Source organism: Solanum pennellii, chromosome 4 (genome assembly GCF_001406875.1).
Source record: "Solanum pennellii chromosome 4, SPENNV200".
In the NCBI taxonomy this organism is placed as follows: Eukaryota; Viridiplantae; Streptophyta; class Magnoliopsida; order Solanales; family Solanaceae; genus Solanum; species Solanum pennellii.
Genome location: NC_028640.1, coordinates 3,913,559 through 3,926,286, shown reverse-complemented (window position 1 = coordinate 3,926,286; position 12,728 = coordinate 3,913,559). Strand labels below are relative to the sequence as shown.

At 28.0% G+C, this 12,728-nt stretch overlaps 1 protein-coding gene across 1 annotated transcript; it reads right to left on the bottom strand.

Annotated features, from left to right (window-relative positions):
* Positions 1 to 3,111: 3,111 nt before the first annotated feature.
* On the bottom strand, positions 3,112 to 4,653 carry LOC107017325 (protein UPSTREAM OF FLC-like). Its single transcript, XM_015217581.2, has 3 exons — positions 4,088 to 4,653; positions 3,932 to 4,001; positions 3,112 to 3,844 (listed from the first exon to the last, which is right to left on the bottom strand). Exons 1-3 carry the CDS (start codon positions 4,317 to 4,319, stop codon positions 3,199 to 3,201), a joined length of 948 nt encoding a protein of 315 aa, XP_015073067.1. The 5' UTR covers positions 4,320 to 4,653; the 3' UTR covers positions 3,112 to 3,198.
* Between the last annotated feature and the right edge of the window lie 8,075 nt (positions 4,654 to 12,728).

The window sequence follows — 12,728 nt, the reverse complement described above, 5'->3', positions numbered from 1 at the left end:
TAATTAATTGTATTTGGCTTGATTCATAACAATTTCTCTTAACATAAAAACATTAATGATAAACCACAAGGTAGATGAAAAAAGAACACAGATCAAAGCACACGTTAGAGATTAATAAATAAAAAGCACACAAATCAAATTAAAGCATACCTTAGAGATTAAAAACTGAACATAAATCAAAGCAAGAAAGATTTATCGTCAATTTCATCATAATCTTACAACATTTTTTTTAAAATGTTGATGTAACAGAATAAATCTTAAGACGATTCAAATAAAAAAATTTACCATTTTAAAGTATTTTAGATGTAGTGCTCCAACACTGAATAGCAAGTATCGAGCTCTATGAATACTAAATCTGTCACTTCGAAAATCAAAGCATAAAATGAAAAAAAAAATTAGAACAGATTATGGAATATGATAAAAAACAACTAAAAGAAAAAGTGAATCTCACTCTCAACCTGAAACCTCGATTATAAAAAAAAAAAAGTACCCTCATACATAGCACCAAAATATTGAAGATTAAAAATAAATAAAAAATAATAATAATTCCCACGAGTAGATATACTAAGTTCATAATCATCACTAAAATTACTTATCTAAAATGAGCAAATAAACAAAAAAAGGTTACTTCCTTTTTTGACATTTTAAAGCTTATAAATGAGAAAGTTCCTACGATACATTTGTGAGAAAGAAGGGATTTAACCAAAATAAAAAGAAGAGATTATCATAGGTGAATTCTATATGATAAATTCTGGCAAGATTACTGAATTAAATAAAGTGACGGAGTTTTTGGTCGAGCAGTTCACCTCAATCATAGCTCATCGGTGAACTCTCTAGGATGAATTCCGACCAAATCAATTAGAGAGGATTTTTAGTTCAGTGTTTTCTAGATTCTCAAACACTGAAATTTGAGATGTGGAGGAAGAGAAAACTCTGAGATTTATATATTAGTATGTTGAGTGATGTTATACGTGTGTTATATCACGAGATTCTTGTTTAAGAATATACTTTTTTATGAGGTGTCATGACTAATAGTTGTTTAATGGGCCGCTTGAATGGAATAAAGGATAAAAAAATTGATTAATTATCTTTAGGAAAAATTAGTAAAGCAATCACATTCTTAACTGAATTAGTAAAAACATCTACACTTTAAAATATTTAGTCAAAATGTCAATACTTAAATAATTTGTATCCAAATACTATTATTTGTCTTTCCTTTTATTTCTCAAAATAGTCCAACGTTAAATATATTCACTACCCATTTAGACTTCTTCTAGACTTTAATACCATTAAATTTATTTCCATCTTTAAGATTTTCAAAAAAAATTCTCTTTTACCATTTTCACCATTATTGTCTCTCATTGTTGAAGAAGAACTAATTATTCAAGTTCATATCAATTTGTTCAGATCTATTGATTAATTTAAGAAATCGCTAAACACATAAGGATATTTCCTAATCATCTTTTATTTTGTGAGATTTGATAAGATTTTGTTTTCGAAACAAAAAATTATGTTGAATTTTGGATTGTAGGTATTACAATTTTTTCGTCATTTTTCGATTTTTATATGAGTTTATTAACATACTCATCAAATATTTACGCATTTCAGAAATTTAGTATTTGAAACACTATTTTTATGATTTTATTTTTATATTTGAGATTTAGTAGATTGTAATTTGTAGTAAGCCACATAAGCATTCATACATAATATATTGTTTGATTTTTTTGTACATTCATATTTAATAATTTCGAATTTTGCTTATATGGTTATTAATTCAAAAATAAATAGAGATTCAGATTTGAATTTGGTGAAAAAAATTGGAAAAAGGAAACATAGCAGACGAAGAAGAAAGAGAGTGTCAAAGAAGAAGGTTGCCAAAATTGTATTCATATCAGAATAATATTCCTATTAATTTTTGTTTGTCAGTTAATTTCTTTTACTCATCATTTGTATTTTTATTAAGAACATTGTATTTCTTTTTTATTTGTAGTCATTCAAATACGTATCTCATATGAATTTGTATTTCTTAAGCATAGGTGTATCCTATTTTTTAACAGTCAGTTTATATTTTTTTTAAAATATTGTATTCTGATTATATCATTTTCACTATGTATGCTATCTCATATGAATTTTTATTTTTTAAACATATATGTATCTTCTTTTTGAGTGTCTTTTATCCAAAAATTGCTTGATCGCACGTGTTTTGATCATAATTCAGTTTTATTTATTAATAATGAGAAACGTATTTACATGGTCAAATATATATTAAAATTCCATTAATTTATACTATAAAATAAACATAATATTATCTTTGAATGACACCATTATGGACCATTAGTAATAATTAAGTAATCTCATATGTAAACAAACAAAAGTTAACACAAATAGGTTGAGGTTCTAATCGAACAACAATATTTTGACTAAAAAAATGTGTATTCAATGTTTATACCAATTCTAAAAATACATAATACGGATCATAACTTACATTTTTACTGCTAATCATGATTAATTAATAAAGATTATATATTTTATTTTGACTTAACCATAATAAAGTAATACAATTCAATGTAATTATAGGAACGTCAATGATATATTGATATCATATGATTTTGATTTCGATATCACGATTCATAAACAAATTATTATGCCTTATAATCAATTTTTCCCAACTACTCCCTCATCGGAGTGTTCATAAATTGATAAAAATCAAATCAATCATTCAAAGTAGGAAAAAAATTAAAAATTGAAATATTTCTCAAAAATAATTTTTAAACTAAATAAGTCAAAATAAAAAAAAATAAAAAATCGAATTACACCAAATTTTATTTATTAGTACTTTACAATCGTGACAAGCCGATCTATGTACGCACCATCTTTCACTTCCCCAATGTATGATTTGTTCCATGATGAAAATTATTTCTTAAATACAAATAATTATTTAAAATACTTGTAAAAGTTCCTAATCATTTTGATATATTTAAAGATAATTTTAACGCGATTCAAGTCTCAAATTAATCTTAAACTCATTTTTTTAAATATGTTTAGACATAAAGAGTAAAATTTTAGAAGAAAAAATGCACGTAAAGATATATAAAGCAAGAGTGAAGCCACTTAAGATCGAATCAATTCAATAAAAATTATATAATTTATATAAAAATAAAATTATTTTTTTTAAATAGATATTAAACTCGAACTTCTTCATATATCGTAGTGAAAGTTCTTACTCCGCGACTTCTTCGTTGATTTTACCGTCGAGCAATTATCAGCTGAAGTTGAAGATCCACAAGTGATAAGGTGCATCACAACTTGAGAAGCACTCATTCTACCACTACTAAACTCGATCTCAGCCGTTCGATCTCCAACACTAACTCTCTTCGATCCATCCCCACCGTCCATTCCATCGGAGCTAGACATCGACGGCGGTGGTGGAGACGGAGACGAATCTTCTCTACTCAGCTCCGTAATCTTATTCTCCTCCTTCCTCCGCTTCTCCTCCGTCTGCGTCGCCGCATCCGCCGCTGCTGCCGTCGCCGACATGAATTTTCCGGCGATTTCTCTGCCTGATTCACACTTGTACACTAACCTGTACTCTTGCTGAGGATTTTCAAACGAACTCCACGACTGATTCCTCCTCCTCGTCGTCGTAGTCGACGAAGAAGAAGAATCACGATTTTCATCCGACGAAGGTGATTTCTGCAATTCCGGTAACGAAATCTCACAACATCGTGAACTGATTGAAGTTTCTAGAATCTCCGATCCTTTGAGAACGTAATCCTGACCGTTCGTTGGATGAATCAAATCGTTCTCCGATAAATCATGCCAAACATATCCATTTTTGTAGCTCCTAATCAATAGATCCAACTCATCAACACTTCAAAAAAAAAATTGCATCCAAAACTTAAAATTTCATCAGAAAAACAGAATTTTATACCGCTTGCAGGACCAGGAGAACAAATAACCCATGCCTTTTCCTCTTAGAAAATTCAATCGATTTATCACATCTAAAAATAAAAAAACACGAATCAACGAAAAAAAAATACTCTGTACTTGAAAATTCTACGAATTATGATAGACTTGATACTATTACCTCGAAGATACAGTCCTTCATCAGAGAAAGAGAGGGGAACTTCGATGAAATGTGGGTGCTCAAGTTGTCCATTTCTAGAGATATAATAGATAACAGGAACACTTTTTAAAGCCTTATTGTTAGGTTTTGGTTCAATCCAAATGATGTTTCTCTCTGGAGAAGTGTGATTCCATTTCTTCTGGATCAAATTCTCAGTGCTTTTTCTAGCATTCGTGTTCGTTGTTACTGTCATTTGATCACTTATTGAATTTTTCGAAACTATAATGATTCTTAGTTGGGACGGGATTTCAACTCAGCGTGTTCTGAGTGAGCTCTTGAAAATTGTAAGATGTGTTCGATGAGAATTTTTTGTTTGTAGTTTAGCGGGAACAAGCAATCTATATGTATATATATACAAAGATTGAGAATTGGCGGGTTTTTTTATAAATTAAATTTGAATCCGCGAGAGAGAGAGTTGATAAAATCTCAAGAGTAGAGGGCCCTAAAAAAGGGGAGTTGGATTTGGTTGGATTTGGTGTGGCGTTGGAGGTAGTTCCTCTTTGCGCACAAAGTTTAAGAAAGAAATACAAAAGATTTTTTTTAATATAATCGAAAGATATATTTTATGTATTAAAATGTCACTTAAATTTCGTGATATTAAATATATTGAAAAATTGAAATTAAAAAATTATGAAAAAGCAAAGAGTCATTCTATTTAATGGACGGAAAAGAAGAGTAGGTCAAACCGATTGAAACACAAGGAATATATAAATATATATACACAACTTTAGAGTAGGTCAAATAAATTGAAAACCATTCTTTCTTTTTTTATTCAACGTGGAATTTCAAGTTTAGGCTCCAAAAACTAGCCACTTTGTGTTGATTTATAGTATGGTAACTCAATTAACAAGTATTTTATATCAATAAATCACTTTTTTTTAGAGCATATTTTCCTGAGATAACAATTATTAGTTGAATTCTCATTTAAGATATTCAAATCTAGTTTATGAGAGGCAGATTGTCCATGACCATATAAGAAGACAATTCACTCATTTTCCATCCGATGTCGAATTACTCTTCAACAATAATAAAAGAATTAACGCAAAAGCTAATTAATATATAAGATTTTCCTTAAATATTAATCATTCATAAACAATTATACTCCATTACTAGTCTTAACATAAACAATCTTTGTATTATTAATTCACGCGTTCTCTTTATATCCATCTGATATAATTTGACTCGACACGACGAAGTAATTGTTTTAGCAAGACTTTATGTGTGTGTAGGGCCAAACACCAACAATTGTTCCGGAAATACATTGAGGAAGTGAGTGAAAAAAAGGACCAAAAAAAGCTCAGGGACCAAAGTTCACACCTACCCACACAGACTGAATTTTTTTGAAACTTCCAAATGTTTCCCTTTCCCATAAGTCAAAACCCACTCCCCTGAAATTAGGTTTAGAAAGTCTATTTCACAAGTTATAACTTTTGGATTTTCCTACAAACATTTCTTGATTCTATCCCAAACAAATCAAAAAAATAAATAAAAATAGTACGATATACGAAGTATTCTGTATTTATAAAAGTAGGGGTAAAACTACTTTGTATGAGGGTTCATTTTATATATAGCAGATGTCGAACCCCTTTCTGCTATCTATTTCTATGAATTTTGAACTTCCTTGTCGAAAATCCTGTTCAAGAGAGTGTATGTAGCTAGAGTGGATATATATATATGTCCTCGGAATTGATTTACTATTTATTTTTTCTAGCTGAAACACATAGATTATACATTATTGATAAACCTACTTTTTCCACTGTACTAAAAATAGTTATTTAATAATATTTGTCAAGTTTAGAAAATAAAGGAATAATTTAATTTTTGTATTTATTCTTTGCTTGTTATTAAATATTATTTATCATCTAACACATTTTTCAAAGCATTAAATTTAATATGGTCAAACAATATATAATATTAATATTACACTATTATTTATTATTTTGTAAGAGGTGCCTCAATTCAATAATGAACAACTATTGTTTAATAGAGGGAGTATCATACATATATTTTTTTGTTTGATGTGGCTTCTTTTTTTGTGTGTGAGGTATGATTTAAGTAGAATATAATTCAGTAACTTTAATTTAAATTTTATATTTTGTTTTGAAATGTTTATTTAATATGTATAAATTATAAAATATAAAATTAGAATTTAGTAATTTTAGGCTGACAATATAGAATACTACTATACATAAGTGGAAGTCAAAGGCCACTATAACCTGCGTGTGACATTTTTTTAATAACCTAATATCCATCTTCACGAGGTATTGTACAATTTATTAGGCATATTATTGTTTATTTTTTTGGGTTTAGAAAACAATAAATGTCGAAAATAGAATTAAGCCAAACTAATTCGGTTCTTAGGTTATAACACAAGGGCAATGGTTATCAATTTTTCACAAAGATTGGTTTTGGAGGAAGTTACTATAAAGTTGCAATTATACATTTTACATTCGCACCTTTTAAAATCCAATAGTTTATGCTTTGACAATGATTAACTTATATTAATGACATTCTAAGTATGAAATATTTAATCAAGATATCGTTTTCACTAGAGTCTTAAAAGATCTAGTTAGACATGGACATAAATACAAAAAATCGAATTAAGCCAAAATAATTCGGTTCTTAGATTTTGACATATGGGTAATGGTTATCAAATTTTTACAAAGATTGATTTCGAAGGAAGTTACTATAAAGATGCAACTATACATTTTTTATTTACACCTTGTAAAACCCAACAGTTTATGCTTTGACAATGATTATCTTATATTAATGATATCCTAAGTGAGATATTTAATGAAGATGTCGTTTCATTAGATTCTTAAAAGATCTAGTTAGACATGAACATAAATATCAAAAATGAATTAAGCCAAACTAATTCGGTTTGTAGATTATGACATAAGGGCAATGGTTATCAAATTTTGACAAAGATTGGTTTTGAAGGAAGTTATTATAAAGACGCAACTCTTCTTTTTCTATTCACACCTTTTTAAACCCAATATTTTATGCTTTGACAAAGATTAACTTATATTAACGACATCCTAAGCATGAGATATTTAATCAAGATATCGTTTTCACTAGAGTCTTAAAAGATCTAGTTAGACATGGACATAAATACCAAAAATCGAATTAAGCCAAAATAATTCGCTTCTTCGATTTTTACATATGGGTAATGGTTATCAAATTTTTATAAAGATTGATTTCGAAGGAAGTTACTATAAAGATGCAACTATACATTTTTCATTTACACCTTGTAAAATCCAACAGTTTATGCTTTGACAATGATTATCTTATATTAATGACATCCTAAGTGAGAGATATTTAATCAAGATGTCGTTTCATTAGATTCTTAAAAGATCTAGTTAGACATGAACATAAATATCAAAAATGAATTAAGCCAAACTAATTCGGTTTGTAGATTATGACATAAGGGCAATGGTTATCAAATTTTGACAAAGATTGGTTTTGAAGGAAGTTATTATAAAGACGCAACTCTTCCTTTTCTATTCACACCTTTTTAAACCCAATATTTTATGTTTTGACAATGATTAACTTATATTAATGACATCCTAAGTATGAGATATTTAATCAAGATATCGTTTTCACTAGAGTCTTAAAAGATCTAGTTAGACATGGACATAAATACCAAAAATCGAATTAAGCCAAAATAATTCGGTTCATAGATTTTGACATATGGGTAATGGTTATCAAATTTTTACAAAGATTGATTTCGAAGGAAGTTACTATAAAGATGCAACTATACATTTTTCATTTACACCTTGTAAAACCCAACAGTTTATATCTTATATTAATGACATCATAAGTGAGAGATATTTAATGAAGATGTCGTTTCATTAGATTCTTAAAAGATCTAGTTAGACATGAACATAAATATCAAAAATGAATTAAGCCAAACTAATTCGGTTTGTAGATTATGACATAAGGGCAATGGTTATCAAATTTTGACAAAGATTGATTTTGAAGGAAGTTATTATAAAGACGCAACTCTTCATTTTCTATTCACACCTTTTTAAACCCAATATTTTATGCTTTGACAATGATTAACTTATATTAATGACATCCTAAGTATGAGATATTTAATCAAGATATCGTTTTCACTAAAGTCTTAAAAGATCTAGTTAGACATGGACATAAATACCAAAAATCGAATTAAGCCAAAATAATTCGGTTCTTAGATTTTGAAATATGGGTAATGGTTATCAAATTTTTATAAAGATTGATTTCGAAGGAAGTTACTATAAAGATGCAACTACACATTTTTCATTTACACCTTGTAAAACCCAACAGTTTATGCTTTGACAATGATTATCTTATATTTATGACATCCTAAGTGAGAGATATTTAATGAAGATGTCGTTTCATTAGATTCTTAAAAGATCTAGTTAGACATGAACATAAATATCAAAAATGAATTAAGCCAAACTAATTCGGTTTGTAGATTATGACATAAGGGCAATGGTTATCAAATTTTGACAAAGATTGGTTTTGAAGGAAGTTATTATAAAGACGCAACTCTTCGTTTTCTATCCACACCTTTATAAACCCAATATTTTATGCTTTGACAATGATTAACTTATATTAATGACATCCTAAGTATGAAATATTTAATCAAGATATCGTTTTCACTAGAGTCTTAAAAGATCTAGTTACACATGGACATAAATACCAAAAATCTAATTAAGCCAAAATAATTCGGTTCATAGATTTTGACATATGGGTAATGGTTATCAAATTTTTAGAATGATTGATTTCGAAGGAAGTTACTATAAAGATGCAACTATACATTTTTCATTTACACCTTGTAAAACCCAACAGTTTATGCTTTGACAATGATTATCTTATATTAATGACATCCTAAGTGAGAGATATTTAATGAAGATGTCGTTTCATTAGATTCTTAAAAGATCTAGTTAGACATGAACATAAATATCAAAAATGAATTAAGCCAAACTAATTCGGTTTATAGATTATGACATAAGGGCAATGGTTATCAAATTTTCACAAAGATTGGTTTTGAAGGAAGTTACTATAAAGACGCAACTCTTCGTTTTCTGTTCACACCTTTTTAAGCCTAATATTTTATGCTTTGACAATGATTAACTTATATTAATGACATCCTAAGTATGACATATTTAATCAAGATGTCGTTTTCACTAGATTCTCAAAAATCTAGTTAGACAAGGACATAAGTATCAAAAATCGAATTAAGCCAAACTAATTTGGTTCTTAGATTTTGACATACGGGCAATGGTTATCAAATTTTCACAAAGATTGATTTCGAAGGAAGTTACTATAGAGATGCAACTATAATTTTTCATTTACACATTTTAAAACCCAACAGTTTATGCTTTGACAATGATTATCTTATAATGACATCCTAAGTGAGAGATATTTAATCAAGATGATCTAGTTAGACATGAACATAAATATCAAAAATCGAATTAAGCCAAACTAATTCGGTTTGTAGATTATGACATAAGGGCAATGGTTATAAAATTTTCATAAAGATTGGTTTTGAAGGAGATTACTATAAAGTCGCAACTCTTTATTTTCCATTCGCATCTTTTATAACCCAACAATTTATACTTTGACAATGATTAACTTATATTAATGACATCCTAAGTATGAGATATTTAATCAAGATGTCGTTTTCACTAGATTCTTAAAAGATCTAGTTAGACATGGACATAAATATCAAAAATCGAATTAAGCCAAACTAATTCAGTTCTTAGATTTTGACATACGGGCAATGGTTATCAAATTTTCACAAAGATTGATTTCAAAGGAAGTTACTATAAAGAGCAAATATACATTTTTCATTCACACATTTTAAAACCTAACAGTTTATGCTTTGACAATGTTTATCTTATATTAATGACATCCTAAGTGAGAAATATTTAATCAAGATGTCGTTTTCATTAGATTCTTAAAAGATCTAGTTAGACATGAACATAAATATCAAAAATCGAATTAAGACAAACTAATTCGGTTCTTAGATTAATATTACGTAAGGGCAATGTTTCTCAAATTTTACAAAGATTGGTTTTGAAGGAAGTTACTATAAAGTCTGCTTAGTGAATGCTTTCAAAACCAATTTGTTATCGTTCACCCTAGGGTATAAATGTAACTTCGTATGTTGAAGATTTTTTTTTTTTTTTGCGATAAAGTTCGTAGTGTTTGCTTCGATATTTTTTTAAGAAAAATAATCAAAGTCAATTCGGTACGATCTTTAAAGAACATAAGCAACACGACTCATAATTATACCAACATAGGTTAGGTACAGTGATTGGACTTCTCCATCCTTATAAATCAAAAGTCTTGAGTTTGAGGCATGAATATGGAGAAAATCATGTTATGAGTGTCACGTCTGAATAAACCTTATAGTATACAATTAAAAATATAAACTCCAAAAGCTAAGTGAAAAATACAAAAATAAAAACTCATAATAATTCACTTGTGCACACCTATATTGAAATAATATTCTAATGAATTTTTTTTTTTAACGGGATCTGATTATACACTATCCTAAACAAACCAAAGAACAATTGAAACATAACAAACTATTAGATGTTCCAAAAAAAGGCCTAAAATACCCTTGAAGTATTGAAAATGGTACAAAATTACCCTTCATCCACCTTTTGGCTCCAAAATGCCCTTTTCATCCACCTATTGGCTCCAAAATACCCTTGTCATCCACCTTAGGGTTCAAAACTGACCACTTTTTTAATTGTTTTAAAATTAAACTCTTTAAATATTTTTAAAAATACTTGACGTTAAACTATTGGTTATAATTTTAATTTATTAATATAATTTATAAACCAACCCACTACTCACTCATTACTAACTAAACCTCACCAAATTTATAATTCAATTATAATATCAAAATCGTCATAAACACTACTAAAACGCGATGAAATTATAGATTCCTAAAAATGACATCCATAATTATTCGAGCCCGAATCGAAGCCCCAATTAAATTTAGGTTGAGCCGCTTATTTAGGAGGACACTTTCTTTCAAAATTGAATTAGAAAATTATGATTAAAGGTAAAGAAGTACTACATCCGGAATTAATTCATGCACTTTTTTTAAATATAATTTTATAAATATTTATGATTTGTTTTAAAATCTTTAATATCTTATTTTGAAAAAAAATTACCTATGAAGTAACATCACATAATTGAGATGTAAGAATAATTAAGACGAACATAGTCAGACTTTTAAGTTTATTGGTGATTTTTATTTAGTCACTTGAATGTATGATAATTACTTCTATAATTTTTAAAAACACTCAATTGACAATAGCTTGCATTAATAATGTGACAGGTTTATTAATTTAGAGGAATTTAATTAGTAATGGGTGGGTACTGGATTGATTTATAAATTATTTTTATAAGTTAAATTATAACAAATAGTTGAGCGCCACGTATTTTAAAAAAATATTTAAATATAATACCGTTAAATAAGTGGTCAATTTTGAACCAAAAGGTGGATAACAAGGGTATTTTGGACCCAATAGGTGGGTGGGAAGGGTATTTTAGAGCCAATAGGTGGATGGAGGGCAATTTTATACCATTTTCAATACTTTAAGGGTATTTTAGGCCCTTTTCCGAAAACAAAAATAACAAACAAACCAAAAGAACAATTGAAACATAACAAACCATTAGGTGAACCAAAAAGAAAAATTGAAAACCTTAATAACTTTAGCTAAAATTATATATTTATGTTAAAAAATTCATAGATATGACTAAATAATTAACTCAAACCCAATAAGTTCTTTTCTAATTTAAAATTCATAAATTCAAAATTTTGAATTAGTCTTGATCTCAATGCACCCTTAATTATATTGAGGTCTCATGTTCGTACTTTGAGTACGAAAAAAATTCACGTAAAAAGTGCTTCTCCCTTTTAGTGAGTCTGACGTGAAACAAATCAAGATGAAATGAGATTCATGCCTTATTTATTTGCACTTAATGAAGACAAACTTTTTTATTTATTCATTTGTCAGTTTCATTTGTAAATTGAAACTTAAGTCTTATTTATTTGTACGTAATGAAGATAAAAAGATTTATTTATTCATTTGCCGGTTTCATAGTAAAGTCTTACTTATTTGTACTTGGCAAGTCTACTTGCTTGTTACTACTATGAACTAGTAAAATTTTGTTGTGTTTTGATTTAAAGTTGTTCGAATTCTTTACTATTGATGTCATACGCAAACACAATATGATTGTTGGTGTAGGCTTTGTATCTTGTACGGGATTCAATCTACTATTTTGAGTACATCTTAACAATTCTAAAATCACTAAGTTCAACGATATATTTGCCCCTTTTACCTTAATAGAATTCTCATGGGAAATGTTTGATCTTACGCTTTCAAGGCTTTAACGCAAGTACCGAATCTATAAACCTGTTGAATTAATAAGATGTTACTATCTCGATTTAATAATATATGTCTAGTATCGATTTTATATATTTCTTAAAAAACTATAAATTGAAGGAAAATTTTACAATGTAACTCTTTGAAAATAATGAATATTTTGTCTTAAAAAATATAAAAGAAAGATGATAATAATTACTAATAAAGAT